The 19,175-nt window shown below is 46.1% G+C and overlaps 1 protein-coding gene across 2 annotated transcripts; it reads right to left on the reverse strand.

Annotated features, from left to right (window-relative positions):
• Positions 1–1,213: 1,213 nt before the first annotated feature.
• Erp27 (endoplasmic reticulum protein 27) lies at positions 1,214–18,217 on the reverse strand. Of its 2 annotated transcripts, NM_001106625.1 has the most exons (7): positions 18,074–18,217; positions 17,772–17,872; positions 15,958–16,095; positions 7,416–7,532; positions 4,408–4,533; positions 1,892–2,089; positions 1,216–1,396 (listed from the first exon to the last, which is right to left on the reverse strand). In NM_001106625.1, exons 1-7 carry the CDS (start codon positions 18,165–18,167, stop codon positions 1,352–1,354), a joined length of 819 nt encoding a protein of 272 aa, NP_001100095.1. In that variant the 5' UTR covers positions 18,168–18,217; the 3' UTR covers positions 1,216–1,351. The 2 variants fall into 2 exon arrangements, with proteins under 2 accessions (XP_038963388.1, NP_001100095.1); XM_039107460.2 differs by lacking the exons at positions 17,772–17,872; positions 18,074–18,217 and adding an exon at positions 16,329–17,749 and having other exon boundaries at positions 1,214–1,396.
• Between the last annotated feature and the right edge of the window lie 958 nt (positions 18,218–19,175).

Raw genomic sequence — 19,175 nt, forward strand, 5'->3', positions numbered from 1 at the left:
CTGTCTCGAAAAAAATAAATTAAATTAAAAGGTTTAGGAAAAAAAGAAGTTGAGTAGCAAGCACAGCCTCCTGGGAGGTTGGGAGCATCAGAAAGAATTCTTGAATGTAAATGTCAAAATGTCCAGAAAGCATTCTGGGATGAGCCTGTCTTGTACTCCTGGCTGTGCAGCTCTGGGGCGACCCTGTGACCCCTCTGTTCCTGGTTCCTTTGTCAGTGCAAGAGTCGCTTTCACAGTCTCCTTTCCAGCCACTGACCACTCCCAGGGGCCACGGGGTTATCCCACAGCAAGGAACAAGCAAGCCTTTCACTCCTTGTCCCTCACTTGGAACCGTCCTGCTGTACATCTGTGGTTTTTCAGCTCTTCAGCACTTAGGCGCTTTTCTTTAGAGCCAAGGGCCTGGAGTGGGCGGGAGGGTTACGACAATGTAGCATCTGTGTGTTGACAGTAACAGCCTGTGGGCCAGCGACCCACAGTCAAACTCGCCTGCATCTCCTGTGTGCTGGACCGCACACCTTACTGGCAGTAACCCCGTGGTTAGCCCCAGCGTGTCCTGGCGCCAAGTTCCCCTCTTCTGCCGCTCCTCAACCTCTTACCTAATTGACCCTACTCCTTTGCCGTATTTGTACCAACACTCACGCAGGATGATCTGGTCCCACCACCCATCCTGCCCACATCAGTTGGTCATGACCTAGCAGAGCCCTGCAGGGTGGGGCGTGTACCACTGAGCTGGGCAGCTGTGTTCCCTCCACAGGGTTTGGCTTGCAGGGATGCTGCTCTGGGGTTTATTTACTCCATGGGTTGCTGATTTACACGGGGAACTGGAATCACCAAATGAGCGTAGCTTTTAACATGCTCCGTTTCTGATGCGTTCAGAAACTTGGAGACAGCCTTTAACTTTTGGGACTTAAAAGCCCCAAAGCAAAAGGAGGATTTTTGTTCTTGGCCCGAGTTGGAGAAGGATATTTGCTTATGAAGGAGGGGCGGGTCTATCCTCCGATGACCCCAAAGGAACAGGAACTGTTGTGTAAGCCCTGTGCAGGGTACCAATTCAATGTCAGTGACACACGGGAACATCCTCTCTCTAGGAACGCTTGTCCTTCACGGGGACGCCCCCTGTTTCTGAAGCCCGTGTATTCCCAGCACTCAAACAGTAGGAAACTGGGTTTGGGGAGAGGGGATAAGAAGTTGGAAACAAGAGGCAAGTGAGATGTTCAGACACGAATGATTGTGCCCCTCCCGCCCCTTGTCAGAACACCCAGTGATCCTGAGTGTTGCAGAGGCTGGAACGGCTCCTTTTTATTCAGCACGGAATAGACAGAGAACAGCGAGTTCAAGTTCCAGGGAGCGGTCAGAGCTCCTCCTTCCCAGAGTCGTTTTCAGCTTTCTGATCTCTCTGAAAAACAGCAAAGAATGCATGGTTCCTGACTCATGGGAAACTTTAAATGCACCCTCACTTTGAACCTCTTCTGTCTGCTGATGTACTGACCTCTTCTGTTTGTCTCACCGTGCAGTTCTGGCTGAACTAAACTTACTGTGTATCGCAGGCTGGCTTCAAACTATGGCACTCAACCTGCCTCAGTCACCAGAGTACATAACATGAGCCTCATATATGAGCTCTTTATTTGGGATTTAAATTAATTCCCATTGGCTCTTTAATAAAAAAAATGGAGAAATTCCAAATCCAGTTTGTGTGTACAAAGCCTTTGTAAGTCAGCATCTCTTGCTAATAGTGTCTCACTAACCATGTGCTCAGACTCACCCTCCTATGACCTCTCCATGCACACCACCCTCTGTTCTCACACCCAGGGCTAAAGACCTCCGATTCCATAGAAACTGAACACACAGAGAGAACAACACAGGAGTTTTACTTGAAGCCCCACATACTCACCAACAGCATACCCTTTAGGAATCCATTGCAGAAGCTTTGGACCTTCTCCACCGTAACTTCTGTGATGGTCAGGGCGTCCCACTTGTCATCCACAGATTCGTAAATGGCCAGAGCTGGCAGCTGAGACTCTTTTAGTCTGAAATAGGCTATCACCTTTCCGTTTTCCCTTTTGCCGCTGTCCACCAGAACAAAGAGAATCTATAGTGGGAGAGAGTTGAAAGAAAAGGGTCCAGCTGAGATCCTGGGGGTGGGGGCAAAGAGACACTTGTCACTGCTGTCACTAGGCAGACTGAATTTATAGTTAGTGTCACATCATTTTAATTTAAATTAAAGCCTGGCATGATGGAGTATTCGAAACAGTCTGGGAATTCCAGCACTTGAGAGTCAGAGGTAGGAGGACCAGAAGTTCAGAGTTACCCTTAATTACAGCAAGTCAGCAAGTTCGAGGCTGGCCTGGGCTATATAAAAATCTATCTATCTATCTATCTATCTATCTATCTATCTATCTATCTATCTATCTATCTATCTATCTATCATCTAGCTATCTACAATCTTTCTATCTCTCTATCAACCACTATCTATATATCTATCTAGCTATCTACCATCTAGCTATTACCTACCTATCTCTCCACATACACATACCCCATCTTGATTGAATTTAAATCAATTTGAAATTTATTTTTCTTGCTTTGGTATTTTATCTCTTTAGTCAATGTAACTGCACGAACTTGGAATTCTGGGTTAGAGAAATAATTCTCAACCTTCCCAATGCTGCCACTTTTAATACAGTCCCTCATATCGTGATGATCCTTACCCCCAACCATCAAATTATTTTTGTTGCTACTTCATAACTGTAACTTGGCTAGTGTTACAATGTAATGTAAGTCTGTGTTTTTCCGGTGGTCTTAGGTGACCCATAGACTGGGAGGCACTGGTTTAGAGAGATGTCTCAGAGGTTAAGAGTTTATACTGCTGTAGCAGAGGACCTGTATTTGGCCTAGTTCACAGCACCCTGCAACTCTAGCTTCAGGGGATCCAATGCTCTCTGATAGTCGCTCTGGGCATCCTCACCCACTCCCACAACCTGATAAGAAATAAAAATGACATTGTAAGACAGTTTGGGCTTTGAGGACACTTTGATGTTTCCCTGGGCTAAAGACTATAGATAGCCCCGTGATTAAAGCAGAGAATGAGGTTAAGTCCGATTCTGTCTTCCTGGCTCTGATTTGGGCAACTTAGTTTCTTTGAAACTCAGTTTTCTTTTTTGGAAAACATACTGCTGGGGGTAGGGATAAAATGAGACAGTGTATTTGGCGATTGTCTTCTGTAGCACAGGTTTGATAAGTGTTATATTCTAAGAACCCCCACCTCAAGGGCTCCCTAGAGTCACAGACAGTGCTTTTCCCTGCTGTATGTACACAGGTTGGATATAATAGCTAGTAATGAAACAAAACCATTGTAATAATATGTGGCAGCGGAAGACCCTTAAAGCTGTGGGCTGTGTGTGTCTGGAATTCTCCACTTACTACTTTGAGCCCATAGGTAACTGTGAGCAACTGAAATGTAGAAATGAAACTAGGGACGAGCTGGGGAGCAGGGAGAGGGCTGTCTGGGGAGCAGAGAGAGGACTATCTGTCTGTGGAGCAGGGAGAGGGCTGTCTGTCTGTGGAGCAGGGAGAGAACTGTCTGTCTGGGGAGCAGGGATAGAGAACTGTCTGTCTGGGGAGCAGGGAGAGAACTGTCTGTCTGGGGAGCAGGGAGAGGACTGTCTGTCTGGTGAACAGGGAGAGAGGACTGTCTGTCTGGGGAATATGGACTGTCTGGGGAGCAGGGAGAGGGCTGTCTGTCTGGGGAGCAGGGAGAGGACTGTCTGTCTGGGGAGCAGGGAGAGAGGACTGACCGTCTGGGGAGCATGGACTGTCTGGGGAGCAGGGAGAGGATTGTCTGTCTGGAGATCAGGGAGAGAGGACTGTTTAAGTCAAATCAATCCCAGGTGGAAATCCTTGTGGTCTTCTGAAGAAAGAATTGTCTGTATTCAGGAACACACAGTGCTTCCCATGTCAGGGGACTGGTCCTCCCCAAGATAGCTTATGTGATAATCAAATGGATCTCATTAGAAAGGCTTCTGCTTGATTCTGCAATTGAGGATGGTTGTTTCAGAGATCTCAAACAGAAATGCACTCAGAAGGGAGGGAGGGAGGAAGGGAAGGAGGGAGGGAGGAAGGGAGGGAAGAAGGGAGGGAGGGAGGGTTCTAAGGATGTGTGATGAATGAGGCAGCCCCTCCCCCTCCCCATGCTTGGTAGACTCTCATCATATTTACACCTTGTCTCCCTACAGATCAGTGTGTAAAAACCACAAAGCCACAGCTGGAAGATAGATTACATGGGTTTACAACACAGAGTATCTTTAATTTCAATTTTTTCACTTCTTACATCCTACCTGACACCCTCAAAACCATAGTATTTCCTTCTTCCCAGCCCCATCTTCCTTGTGGTGGTGACCATTCCCAACTCACCTGTCCCTGGAAGAGCTTAGCTGCCTTCTGATAGCTACGCAGGCTTTCTTCATACTCTGGGGAAGCCTTGTTCATTATCAGGAGAAGATGGGTCTGAACCATGGTGTTAAATAAGCCAGCTCCAATCTGGAAAAGTAAGATTTGCTATAGAAGAAGAATGGAAAGAGCGAGGGAGAGAAGGGGGAGAGAAGGAGGGAGGGAGGGAGAGGGGGGAAGTGAAGGAGGGAGAAATGGAGAGAGGGATGAAGGGGGAGAGGAGTTCAGGGAGGGAGGGATGGATGGAGGGAGAGAGGGAGGGAAGGAGGGAAAAGAGAGGGAGAGGGAGAGGCGCAGAGGTACAGAGGTATGCCAGTGCAATGAACAGAATTACGACAAAAGCAAACAGCCTTTAAGATGACTCTTAAAAGCTTCACCAGTTTGAATGGGTTCAAAACCCATTGAATACATGTATGGAGTTGTCAAATGATAAATAAAACCATTTTTAACAAGTAAAATCATTGGGGATTGGAGAATGAGTTAAAAACACATTTAATTTTTTAATCCTTCTTATAAAAAGGGCATTGGCTTGGTTCCTAGCACCCATAAGGTGGCTGACAATTGCCTATAACTCCAGTTCTGGAGATCTAACACTCTCTCCTGGCATCCTATGGTTCATGCAGGCATGTGGTACACGTACATTTACTCAAGCACATATGCAATAAATAAATAATTTTTAAAAGTACAATTATGAGCAGGGAGGTGGTGGCACACGCCCTTAATCCCAGCACTCGGGAAGCAGAGGCAGGTGGATCTCTGTGAGTTTGAAGCTGGCTTGGTCTACAGAGAGAGTTCTAGGATAGCCAAGGGCTACACAAAGAAACCCTGTCTCAAAAACCAAAAAGAAAATACAAAAATATAAAATTAAACTAAAAGGTACAATCATCTGGGGCTGGAAGGACAGTTTAGGGGTTAAGATTCTGGGCTATCCACGCTCAGAACCAAGGTTTGGCTCTTCCCACCATGCCTGGTGGCTGGCAACTGCCTTTCACACCAGCTTCAGGGCACTCGACACCCTCTGACTTCCGAAGTCACATGCTTACCTAGGGTGCACATACGCCCAAACAAACATGATCGCAAAGTCACAAAAACGAACCTTCAAAGTAAGTTCGACCATTGGGCTTTCAGGCAGTTGTGTGGACCACCGCTCACCCCATACATAAAAATAAACAGAACCAAATTAGTAGCTAAGGGGACATTGTGGAGATGCTGGAAGGCCAAGGTTAAGTTAGGATGGGTATCATTCTTTGTTACACCCTTTACTCTGGGGGTAGCCAAGCAGCCCTAAGGTCGGATTTATACGGCAACAATGGGAGCATGTTTGTTGACCTAGATCCTTGCAACCAGACCATTCAGCATTGGTGGAGCCTGCAGATGACTTCAGCCTGGCAATGTCTGTACTCTGTCCAGACACCCCATGCCCAGCGGCTGACCCCCTAGGATCTGTGTGAGGTTTTTCTAGCACAGCTGATCACAGAAAGACCATGGATCAGCAAGTGTGGTCAGAAGTGTTTCCTAAAGACTTTTTCTTGGGCTTTAAGAGCAGATTCAGTTTTCATTGGGGGCACTGTGTGACAAATAATTGACTCTTGCTATGGTAATATTTGTAACTATAGTAACTGAGTCTTGCGACTTAAATTCAGAGTAGGATCCATTCTTCTAAAAGCAGAAGGAATTCTTGGGAAAAGTAAAGTGAAGTGACCCAAGGAACCAAAAGGCATGGGATGGGGGTGCAGAAGTAACGGGCTTTATCTCAGCAAAGCCACACACCGAGTGTGTACATTGACTATACACACGGGGGCAGGGCATGGCTGTGACTTTCTGCCTGGTTTTTCTAGCACAAACTTTTGTGCCAGCACGGACAAGCTGCTGAGTGGTCAGCTCTCCAAATGAGGAGGGGTTTCTTTGAATATGGGAGAGCCCCAGTAAAAATTAAACATGATGCTCTAAAGAGGCTCTTTCCTGACTTCCTCTTGATGTGATTTGCCTTCTATACTAATATCAAATTTAAAAAGGACACATTGCTGTGATTTACGTCACTGTGCGTGAGATGACAGCTGGGCCAGGTCTAAGGGTTTAGGAGGATGTGTCCTCATATTGTTTGGCTGGCACCCAAGACACTATGACACTAGGTTCAGGTCATGTGCACAGGAAACAGTAGAACACTTTTTCCCAAGTCCACATGCAGTCCAGTGGACACAATAGCGCCAATGGGGACAGTCCAGAGAAAGTAGACTGTGTGGTTACTCTTGTGCTCAACTTGATTGGATTGAGAACCACCTAGGGGGTACACTTCTGGTCGTGTCTGTGAGGGTGTTTCTAGAAGAGCTTCAAGAGAGAGAGTCCACCATGAAGGTGGGTAGAGCAAACCGATGGGTTTCAGTTCTGGACAAGAGGGAAAGAGAAGCAAGGTCAAAGCGATCTGAAGACTGTGTCCCTTCCTTTGCACTCTTGGTTCTGGACCAGCCTCACATTCTTGACTCCACACCACGATGAACTGTATCTCCCAAACTGTGAGCCAAAAGAAACGATTCCTTCCTTAAGCTGCCCCTATCACAGCAATAAGAAAAGCAAAGAGGGAAGACGCCTCCTTGATCACAGCCTGAGAAAGGTGGTTTTGAGTCTGTCTCAAAGCCAGCGACCTCCAGAGAGCACACTTAGGCAGAGAGACTCCTGATTCTGAAGGTTTCCATCCAGATACATTGTATTTTGTCTTTTGGGTTTTTATTTTTCTTGTGAGTTGTGTTGTAGTCCATTTATTCTCGTTGTGTCTGTTTCTCTCTTTGTCCAATAGGGAGGGAGGAACTGAACCCGTCCATCTTAAAGGGTTAGTGAAGATGCCAGCATAAACGACAAGCTAGGTGTTCAATGAGAGACAGTTACTAACAGTGGAGAGGACATCTCTGTTCTGGGAACAAAGGCCCTTCATGACGCACGAGCATAAAAGACTGGCGGTGGGGATCAGGGTTTACCATAGGGCTGTACTCCGTCACCCAGTGGAGGTTGTTCAAGTGAATGAAACGGCTCAGCTTGGCAGCATCGAGATCGTCAATGTCTTCGGCGTCCAAACGTAGCTGCTTATTATCTACCTATATTTAAAAACAAGACAAGCCGTATCAAAGGACAGAGTGGCCCCCTCTCAAACATCGCCTGAGATCATGGATGAATAGCATTTGAATCGCTTCTCGGCCTTTTGGCTAAGATCAAGTGGTAAATAACATTTGAAAATGAGACAGACACTGAGCACAGCTCCAAAGACAGGAAGTAAGTGTCCTACCCTCAGGGGCTCTTTTCTCTACTTGGGTTTTAAGGGCTAATTTTATGTAATATAATCACTGATCTATTGAATTTTCCATCAGTGCAGCTGTTCTGAATTCCCTTTTCTTAACTTCTGGCCTATTCTGCATTTAGTTACTTCCCACGATTCCTCCTTTGGTTGGGAAGTTGCTCAAACTTGATTTATCCCTTTAAGGACTGCCTGCATGCATTATGTAACATGTAGCTTCTAACATACCAGACTCCAGTATTACCGGGCAGTCGCATCTCCCTGTTGAACATTGGAACATACACGCAAAGATTAAAAAAAAAAAACTAAAACTAAACGTTAAAAGAATATCTTAAGCAAATTAAATTCATGAAATAATAAATGCCAAGGTATAGAAAATATACTTCTAAATTAGAATTATTGGGGGGAAATCCATCCAAAGCACTAGATATGGTTAAAATGTGAAGCACAGGCTAGCAGTAGGTCAGTGGTAGAGCACTGGCTTGCCAGGTATATATATATATATCTATGTGTGTGTGTGTGTGTGTGTGTGTGTGTGTGTGTGTGTGTGTGTATGTGTGTGTGTCCTGGCAGCAAACACAGAAGTCGTACTAGAGATGTGTGGATCAGCTGGTAGAATGCTGATCTGGCTTGCAGGAAGCTCTAGGTTTGATCTCCAGCTTTCTGTGAAATACACATGCTGACTGCTGCAATCCCAGGACTATAGAAGTAGAGGCAGGAGGATCAGAAACTCCAGGTGACAGTGAGTCTGAGGTGGGGGGGGGTGTGTGTGAAGTCATTTGGCACACATGCATGTGTGCTGAAATCCAGCACACTCTTGGTAGGAACATTGAGGAGAGGAAGAGCAATAGGAAAAGGCTCTGTGGCCCTGGTTCAGCTTGACAGTCCCAATATTTACACCAAGTCATAAAAACAAACAAACAAACAAACAAACAAAGTAGAAGGTTGCTGCTGTGGTTCATGACTTTCATACCAGAATTTAGACAGACCAGGCAGGAGGATTCCCAGCAGTTCAAGGCCAGTCTGGGATACATGGGACGTTCTAGGTCTTGCCGAATGATAGAATTAAGATCTTGTCTTAAACAAACAAATAAAACAAAATACAGGGGGTTCGAGAGAGGTTGAGAGAGTTTGCCCCTCTTTCAGAAGATCTGAATTCAGGTGACTCCCAACAGTTTATAACTCCAGCTCCAAGGAGATCGGAGGCCTCTGGGCTCTGCCAACACCTGTTCCCATAGGCACATATCCACACACAGACACAAAGACAGATGAGCAGACATTCACAGTGACAGGCAGCCAGTCAGTCAAAGGCAGCCAGACCAATCAGATGCTTGCACAGAGGGGGGTGAGGGGAAGGGAGAGAGGGAGAGAGGGAGGAAGGGAAGGGAGAGAGAGAGAGAGAGAGAGAGAGAGAGAGAGAGAGAGAGAGAGAGAGATTGCCTCTCTTGAACCTTCTCTGTTACTTAAGGCCTGGCTTGCCAGCTGGCAGAATATCTCACACTTAGGGCCTTGCTATTACAGCCCACTCAAGTCACCACCACCATCATCGTCAAGGCCCTCTTAATACTGACTGTGTCCAAGTGCTCGAAGATTATTTTTCTAGGACACAGACGCCTGGCTTGTGTGCGCAGCTAGTCTGGCAGCACGTGGACCCGGAGGCCCTGCCCTCCCGCCGCCTTTCCTGGCAGTTCCTTGGTTTCCCAGAACTGCAGAGCTGGGGGCGCCAGGAACTCCAGGTGTTACTAGACAAGGGGATGTGGAGAAGGGACAGAGTGTGTGCAGCAGGGATGAAGTTTCCTCCCTGGGCAGTGAGAGCCTTTCAATAAGCCGCCCCGCCCCTGCAGGCTCTCCAGTTGCTGGGGTTCTTCCAACAAAGCATACCCGGTTATTTCATTATTTCCTAAACTAATAAACTCAGGAGGGCTCTTGTGTAGGGTTCCTGGAGGCAGCATTTGACCAGGAAGTGTGCTTTGCGCCAAGGGGATCATTTGCATAATGTGAAGCAGAGAAAGCTCTACCCTAGAGGAAGGCTTTGGGGGACGTTCTAAACATCTATTCTGCCAGGGTTTGCGAAGAGTTTTACTTAAGATATCCTCCCTGGGGACAGAGACGCCAAAATCGAAAAGGAGCAGCTGGAAGGGTTATGAGCTCAGGAGGTGTTGTTTTAAACGCAGCTCAAGTCCAGCTAGGAGGGGTCTTCCTCTGCAATCCTGAGAGCTCGCTGACAAAATACAGCTTTTTCAGAAAATGCACTAAAACTCATCTCATTTATATTCTTCTGTCTTACTTTTTATTTCTTTATTTCAGTCAGGATTTCCTGAAGTGAGGTTGGGTATTGGTTTTCAGTGTAGCCAAGGTGAATCCGAACTCCAGATCCTCCCTGGAATTACAGGCGTGCACCACATGACCCGTTCAAATTCCTATAAACTGAAGCTATAATATTTTATGACAACTCAGTCACAAAGTAGCTTGGGTAGGGCTGAAAAGTGACTTAAGCGTTTGCCTCATGTCTTTGATCTCACACACATGCACATCCCTCACACACGCACACAGACACATACACCAACACATATACATGCACATGCATACACTCACACACATGCACACACGCACACACACACAGGCACACACACCAACACATATACATGCACATGCATACACTCACACACACGCACACACACTCACATGCACACACGCACACTCATGCACTCACATGTACATCCACACACACGCACACACATGCACACATGTGCACACACACATTCACACATGCACACACACGCATGTTGCTCAGCTGCTATGTACTTATATACTTTTGTTTGTTTGTGTCTTCTGGAGCCCAGGATGGCTTAAAATTTGCTGTGTAGCCAAGGATGACCTTCAACTCTTGGGTTCTTCTGTCAGTCTCCAAAGTGTGGGCTTACAGGTATGCACCACCATGTCCAGCTAAACACATACTTTATAAAGTATAATCACTTGATGTGTATGACTTCTCTCTTTTCCATAGTTATCTCTTCTTCCCTTATCTGGTACATCTGGTACATCTCTTATGCCAAGCACTCAAAAGTCACTGTACTGGGGCCAAGAATGACACTATATCTTTCATATCCTGCTGGGTCAGAGTTGGGCTAACTTTATTTCTTAAAATAGAAGAGAATAAGAAAACCCCAAATAGTACAGGCACTCAAACAATAGGACAGGCTCACGGTCCACTGACCCCAGGAATTGGATTCCTGTGAGGATTACATCTCTGTGGGACTGTTCGGAAAAGCAGAGGCTCTCCATGCTTCCCCACTCACAGGCTGGATCCCTGACAGCCACACCGTCCCTGAGACTTCTTACTGCTCCCTGAGTTTTGCTTAGGCTCTTCCTGGAATCCTTTATATGAGTCAGTCTGCACTAGTTAAGTTCATTTCCTAGTTTGTTTTCTATTACTGTGCCCACTACTGTGGTCAAAGCAATCTGAGAAGGAAAGGGTTTATCTGTCATTGAGGGGAGGAGCCAAACCGGAACCTGGAGGCAGGAAGTGAATCTGAGACTATAGAGGAGTACTGCTTACTGGCTGGTTCTTTCTGGTCTCTGCTTCAGGTTCCTGCCTTGAGTTTCTAATTGGGCTTCCCTTGGTAATGAACAGTGACTGTTAAGCCAAATCAACACTCTCTTCCCCACATGGGTGTTGGTAATGGTCTTTATCACAGCCACAGAAACTCTAAGACAGAAATCAGTACCAGTGTAGACTATTGCTGGGATGGATATGACATTGTTGTTACGGGAGGCTTGTGACGGATTGGGGGGAACTTTGGGCTATAAAAGCCATTGAGTGTTCAGAGCCCTTTTTTCTGTGGGAGGTTTGGAAGAGACTGCTGAGAGCGGTGTAGGTGTTAGAGGTTCAACTTGTGAAGTTTTGAGGCAAGTTGGAGAGTTCTTCATGTGGTATTTTAAATTGAGACTACAGACTCATGGTCAATTGGGGCTGGGGAACCAGTTGCAGTCAAGAAGAGACCAACATCACTAAGGTGAAATCTTCTGGGACTGCTTCCTCGGGGTCAGCACACAGAAGCAGTGGTTAAGAGAGGCCAAGGCTGCATCTTATGCTGGTAGCCAAGCTCTATCACCTATAAGAGTCTGCCTTGTGTTTCTGATTTTGGCAGCATAAAAGGGTCATGAAGAGCTGCTGAACCTTGTCAAAGAGCCCCTGAAGAGAGTCCAGGAAAGGCCATTGGTGAAGATTCTGTCGCAGCTCCAGTGGAGACCCCGGCATATTAGAGATGCCAGGACTGGGTGATGACCACCAAGTGAAGTGGCAGGCCTGAAGTGGAGCCAATATGAGCCTCCTGGGCAAGTGACATATGCTATGACAGGGACATATGCATAAATGACAGAACCAGAGTGGATGCTTGCTAAGCCCTCTGGAGCCCAGAAGACTGTGAGTCCTGGACACTGGGCAATGAGTTACCGACAATCTTGAAGGGTTTTGCTTCAATTTGATTATGGCTGTGCTTTGGGTCTCACCTCTTGGGATAAGAAAATATTTATCTTTTAGATATGATTTTTTCCCACAGAAGCCCATAACTTTGGAGTATTAGAAGAAGGACTTTGGTTGTTTCAGAGGGCCTTTGAACTTTTAAAGAGACTTTGGATATTTTAAAGAGAATGTACTCTTGAAGTGTTTGGAAGTTTAAAGGCTGTGGGACTTTAAAAGTTATTTATGTTCTGTGTTGTGATATTAGCATTAATATGAGATTCGGGAGATGAACAAGAACCCCAAGAGTGATACATTTGTGTGTCAAGTTGACAAGGAGTCACTCTTAATACTGGCTTCTTTTGGTCAACTTGACCCAAGCTAAAGATGGCTCCTTAAGGCTGGTGTAGAACCAACACTGTAAGCCATTTCCCTGATTAATGATTAATGTGGGCCTAGACCACGGTGGGTGTTGCCTCTCTCAGGGTGGTGGACTTGAGTTATGGAAGAAAACAGGCTGAGCAAGCCATGGAAAGCAAGCCACCTAGCAGCACTCCTCCCCATGGCTTCTGTATCAGGTCCTTCCTCCCGGCTCCTGCCTTGAGCCCACCCTGACTGATACACTGTAACAGAACGTTGAAGAAGAAACAAACCCTTTCCCAAGTTACAAACAAACCCTTTCCCAAGTTACTTTTGGTCACGGTGCTTCACCACAGTCATAGAAACCCCAGCCTAATATGGTTCTACAAACACTGCTTTTGTAGGCTCGTTAATAATGAGTCTGTGTTCTCTTGCTTTGTTTTGTTTTGTTTTGTTTTGTTTTTTTTTTTTTTTTTGCTTTTTTTCCGGAGCTGAGGACTGAACCCAGGGCCTTGTGCTTGCTAAGCAAGCACTCTACCACTGAGCTAAATCCCCAACCCCGTTCTCTTGCTTAACCATTATTTCCTCTTACATTCTTACTGTTGTGAACCCAGTAACTCTAAATTCTGAAAAATTGCTACCAAGCTATATGGCATCTAACTTAAATTCTGATATTAACTTTTGGGCTAGATATATTAATACAAGGGGTTTAGGAAATAGTTTGGGATAAAGTTTTAAAATGGAGACTTCAGAATAAGGTATATTAAATTAATTCAGCCTACTGTGAAGACAGAGATTTTCTTCTGGGGCTAGAGAAATGGTTAAGTGGTTAAGAGTGCTTGGGCCTCTTGCAGAGGACCTGAATTCAGGTCTCAGTACCTGATGGTTTGCAACTGCCTATAACTCCAACTTCAGCAGATCTGACGCAGTCTTCCGGCCTTTGCGGCACTCAAAAGAACATACGAATACATAAACACACACAGAGACACACGTGTGTAAATGTACAAGAATCATTACAAGAGTTTCCTTGAGTGCTTTAGAGAGCCGTTGTAGTGCAGTAGAACGGGGGCGTGGAGTATGAATCAGGCGCTTCCTGACGGCTGGGAAACTATAGCGAGTTGCTTCAATCTACCAGAAACTATTTCCCCCACTGAAAATTCATGAATCATATTCTTTCTTCATATTTAGTGACAACTATACTAGTAGCTATCATAGATTGGATACACACAGACACAGTCATACACACGAATAGGCAGACAGACACACACACACATACACACACACATACACAAGCACACATCAAACTTCATAAAAAAATTAAGCAAACTGTGGAAAACTAAGAATGATAAAATGTGGATCTAAATTTAAAAGTTCCCAGAAAGTTTGCAATAGGCTCGAGTTCCCTGATGAAAAATAGTACAGGTTCATTTTTTCTTTATTAAAGTTATTCTGGACTCCTAAACGATCATCTTAGTAACATATGTAGCAAACCTTTGAAAATGTAAACTGGGAAAAGTGTTTATGTAACTGTTGGCCTGGAAACTCCAATCTTTCCCAGCACTGCCAACCAAGGGACACAAAACCAGCCTGTTTATTTTCTGGCATGGCACATAAATTTTGTCCACCAAAGTTCCAAGACTTCACTCAAAGTAGGGCTGTCATAGTGGTCGATATAAAACAGATGCTAAGGAAGGGGGCAGAGCTCAAAAGAGCCGCCAATACGGCTTTATAAAGAATACATTGTAAGCAAGTGCACACCACCCGCAGGCTTGCTCAGCTGTTTTGGGGTGGGGTGTGGGGATGGCCTTGAACCTGTGGTCCTCTTGCCTTAGACCCCTGACTGCTGGGCTCACAGGGCTGCATCTCCTACCTTGGCAAAGCACCCTTTCTTTTACTTCTATTGCTGCTTCTCCACTACAGACCCTCCAGGCCTCATTTAGAAAATATATACACGGATGGGTATTTTGCCTACATTTCAGTCTGTGACCCACATGTGCTCTTGGGATCTGGGAAGGCCAGAAATGGAGTCAGATCTCCTGGAACTGCAGTTGAGAGATGCAACGTGGCTCCTGGGAATGAAACCCGGGTCTCTGCAAGGCCATCCAGCACTCTTAACTTCCGGGCTGTCTCTCCGGCTGCTGCTATAGACCCTTAATAAGTTTCACGTAGTCTATTTTGCTGAGCTGACAAGGTCTCTTGCTTCACATATCTTTTCCTAATAACCCATCTCATTCCTTGTGTACAAAATAATCTTGCTACAGCTCACTCCTGTCCATGTTATCCCCCTGATTCAAAGGCTTTGGGGGCTTCCGGATACCAATCAATTTAAGTACAAATCTAAGTTACTGGTACTGTAATTTTAGCACAAACATGGTTCTCAAAAATCCTTCCTGTCTTCTATTCCTTTCCCTGCAACCTGTGCCGTGGGGTCCAGTCGGCAACACTGATTCTTAAGTACATTTAGTTTTCCTCCTTTGGCCACGATTCCCCTTAGAGGACCCATATTGATCCAACACATACTTCCCAGTTTGACTGTCCCCTTTGCGTTATTTTATTTTCTAAGTTCCACTCTATTTTCATTCCTGTAACACCACCTTACCCACTGTGATGTTCTGGGTTTGTAGACTGACTATAATCTTCGCTCCATTTTAGGATCTATAAGAGCGGACAGTGTGTTCAATATGTCATTATCACCAGCTCCTGACACATACGAGCCGTCTAATATGATGTTTGATAAACTTAAGTCAACTGATCAGCATATTAAAATATAAAAAGTTTATGGGGCTGGGCATGTAGCTCGATTGAAGTGTGCTCACCTAGTACCCATGGAGCCCTGGCTTTGATTCCCCTGTACCGCATAGGTGGTCATGCCTGTGACCTCAGTATTTGAAGGGTCAGAAGTTTAAGGTCATCTTCATCCATGTGTCAAGTGGCCATCCTGAGCTACATGAAAACTCATCATATATATACATAAGTATATATGATCTACATCATGAAACTCCTGGTCTCTGTCTGTCTGTCTCACCGTCCCTGGTGTGTGTGTGTGTGTGTGTGTGTGTGTGTGTGTGTGTGTGTGTGTGTGCAACTTTACTGTTTAACGTGACCCTAGAGATAATCCAGTCAGACCTTTTATTCTACAGAGGTAAGAAGTCAATAAACACTCAGCGACTGACCCACCCTTTTTTTTCTGGTAAGGGACCAAGCAGTACCATTAGCGCCACACCTGGCTCTCAGTCCCTGTCCTCTGCAAGGACATCCCCACCTGCTTTGCCAGCCTGAACTGAGTCACCGTCCTGGTCAACGATGTCCCTGAACTTGGCACCACCGTTAATGTCAAAGACATAGAGTCCGTTCCTGTCTCACGAGGGAAAACTAGAGGAAGGCTGGAGCTGCCGACCCAGCTTACCAATCGAAAGAGGCAGATGCTGTTGCTGGTGACGTTGTAATGGGTCAGGACCTCAGAATGGTTGCTGATTCCGAATGATACATCTTGGAACTGCTGTGCCATGCTCCGGAATATAGACACGATCGGTATTTCCAAATCCTAAACACAAAACCAAACAAACAAAAGAGAAACAAACCCACAGGTCATTTTTGAGCGAAGAGACATAGGGGGAAGAAAACTATGCTCATTCCAAAAGTTAAAGGTCAAGTAAAACAAAAGTTATCCTTACACATGCAGGCTACTTGCACTGGCACTTTTGAGTGTCCCAGGCTCTATGAGAATATAGGTTATTATCAAAATCGTATGGTCTTGTCATACAGCCTGAATTCTACCTGTAGCTGAGGGAAGTCTCGGCTTCCAGAGGTCTGCCAAGTTGGACTACACAGCCATCCATATGCCCAGGGAGACAAATGTTTTGGAAACAATTTGTGGAGAAACAGAGATGTAATATCAAGGAGAGGTCTTTAGCATGGTCCTTGGGAGACGTGCAGGACCTGAGGGTCATATCCTCTCTGGTAGCTGTTGTATCCCAGGCTTGCAGTGAGGGAGCTGGGAAGTCAGCCATTAGTGATGGCCTCTGTCCTCTCACAGACACTGGCACTGTCCTCCTTGCTGTGTTAGGATGGTTGTCCACAGAAACTCCAGGCAGTTCACAAGTGTCCACTCGTTTTCCCTGCATCTCAATGAGCTAAAGGCCGTGTTAAAGGAGAAGGGAAGATTGCTACTCTCGAATCTGGGATCACAAGACAGAAGCAAGAGGGTTATTCACTTAGAAGCTGAGGACATTTATTAGTTGGCTGTCTGGCCCCCTGGTTGGTGACCTGGGCCTTTGAATTGAATTGCTCAAGGACCCAGTGTCACCATCTGGTGGTCCTTGATGTTACTGCACTCTTCTTTGCTCTTTTTCTGAAGCTCAGACCCCTTGGCACCAAAACCTGACTCCCACTGGCAGCCCATTTCCGACTGCGTCCACAGAATGGGCGGGATGACTGTGAGTTGGAATCAAGGAGTGGGAAGTAGACAAGGAGGTCTGAATGGGGCTGGGTTAGCTGTGAGGATTGCCAGCTGCTGTTACCAGAGCGAGAGGGGAAGGCCAGGACGAGACCCTCTCCTGTATGACTGCGTTAGCCAACACCCAGTGTGGAAGCTGTCAGTGATCCTGTCACTTCCTCGTATTCGGAGAATGTGAGAAAGATAAGTGGGGGCCTCCCTTTCTGTCTTAGAATAACCTTCCTGGTCATAAAACATAGGTTTAGCCTGAGTGTGTGTGGCATAGTCCCATTAGCCCATTCCTCGGGAGGCTAAAGCAGGAGGACTGTCCGTTTGAGAGAAGCACGGACAGCACTGTAAGTTCAAGGCCAGCCTGAGTCGTGAGACCCTATCTTAAATAATAAATAAATTAATAAATTAATAAAATTTAAAAGTGCCTTTACTTTCACTTCTGCCTATGGACGAGGTACTATGGGCACAGGCAGACTGAGGTTGTTTAGGACAATGGCCAGGTTTGACTGACTTCCTGCAGACACCCCCTTTCTTTCAAAGTGCCCACAGGTAAGGAGACTCAGAATGTGAAGCAAGCGAGAGAAAGACCTCATGCAGAGGGCGGACAGACTGCTTTGAAAGGAAGGGGACTCTGATAACAATCTGAAAGCATTACTGGAAGCGTGCCCTCTCACTCCCAAATCTACGTCACTAGCCCACCAGGCCCCTGGCTTGACTACCACAAGACCGAGCGTGCCCGACTTTGGGGTATACAGGTGGGGCGTATCACAAACCTGGAAGAAGCCTATGACAGCCACTTCAGCGGCGGCGATGAGTTCCACCGTAGCTGGGATGTCTGTGAGCCATCTGGGTTCCCGGGGAGTGCCGAGACCTTCTGCAGTAAGAGGAGTGGAGGTGTGGGCAATACACATCTTTACTCAGAAACCTCTGGACAATTTCAAGTTCGGAACGAGACTACACGTAGTATTTCCACTTTTCCCTCTCTTCTCCTTATGGCAAGCTTCTTTATGGCCACACCACTGCTCCATCCCCAACCCCACCTTTTTTTTTCTTTTTTTTTTTTTCTTTCTTTTACCTGAGGTTTCTTCAACATCTGCTGTAGCCTCTGGAACCAGCCTGCACGAGAGGACAAGTGAGAGGATTAGGCATCGAGACCAGGTGATTTTCATTGTTCTTCTCTGGTGCGGACCGTGGATGTTGAGTATGGGGGTTGGGGCTGATGAACTGAAAGGACTGTGTGTCATTGGAGCTCTGGGAACTTTGCAGCTGGTCCAGGGCAGCTTTCACCCCCCGTGATAAGTGGCTCAAAGTGGCGGGGCTCTGGGACATATCCAACCAGAAGAAAGTCGGGTGCATTCATTGAAATAATGAAAAGATATGTAGGTACTCCATGCCGCTTATTGATTTAAGCAGGCTATGACTATAGCTGTGAGCTGACCCAGCGTCTCTCAGCTTAGATAGTTGATGGGAAAGGTGAACACACAAATTCATGATTTAAGCATGTAACCCAGAGTAGCAAAACATGGAAAAATTCACAGGCTGTTGTGAGGGAGACGGAGAACTCTTAGGGCCTTGTAGGGTTTGATGGAGGATGTCTGCCTCTAAGTAATTACAGAGGCCTGAGTGGATAGGATTGCTCTGGGCATCAGAATGTGGAAAGGACACACATTGCTTTTTTCTGCCTTGACAAATTATTATAAGTGACAAAAACAGCCTAAAGAAGGCGGGGTTTGCTTTGGTTCCCAGTTTGAGGGCACAGTCAATCATGTTGAGGAAGGCACGAGGCAGGAGAGAGGGATGGCTGGTCACACTCTATCCACCATCAGAAAGCCGAGAAGGACGATGGTGTTCAGTTTGCTTTCTCCACGATAATCAGCCCAGGATCCCAGAACGGATGATTCCGTCATAGGTAGAGTGAGTCTTCCCACCTCCATGAACCTAGTCTAGAAACTCCCTCACAAGTGTGCCTAGGGGCTTTTATCCTAGGTGGTTCTAGAGTCTGTGAAGCTGGCACTATTAACCAATCACAGGAGATTTTGTGGGAAGAGCGAAAATCTAGACGTGAACAGAGAATGTGAAAGAGCTTCAGTCACTGAGAATGATGGGAAGGAGCATGATGGGTGTGGAGGCCATCTTGCCATAGGCCTTTAGGTGATGCAATAAAATAAAGTTGTTTT

The sequence above is a fragment of the Rattus norvegicus genome, chromosome 4 (assembly GCF_036323735.1).
Source record: "Rattus norvegicus strain BN/NHsdMcwi chromosome 4, GRCr8, whole genome shotgun sequence".
Lineage (NCBI taxonomy): Eukaryota > Metazoa > Chordata > Mammalia > Rodentia > Muridae > Rattus > Rattus norvegicus.

What these genes read in the sequence shown, in the direction of transcription:
- Erp27 (NM_001106625.1), bottom strand. Translation starts at nt 18,167, where the DNA reads ATGAAAATCACCTGGTCTCGATGCCTAATCCTCTCACTTGTCCTCTCG. An exon ending in AGATGTTGAAGAAACCTCAG is followed by an intron (nt 17,873 to 18,073) that starts GTAAAAGAAAGA and finishes CTCTTACTGCAG; the next exon opens with AAGGTCTCGGCACTCCCCGG. An exon ending in GCATCTGCCTCTTTCGATTG is followed by an intron (nt 7,533 to 15,957) that starts GTAAGCTGGGTC and finishes TTTTAAATATAG; the next exon opens with GTAGATAATAAGCAGCTACG.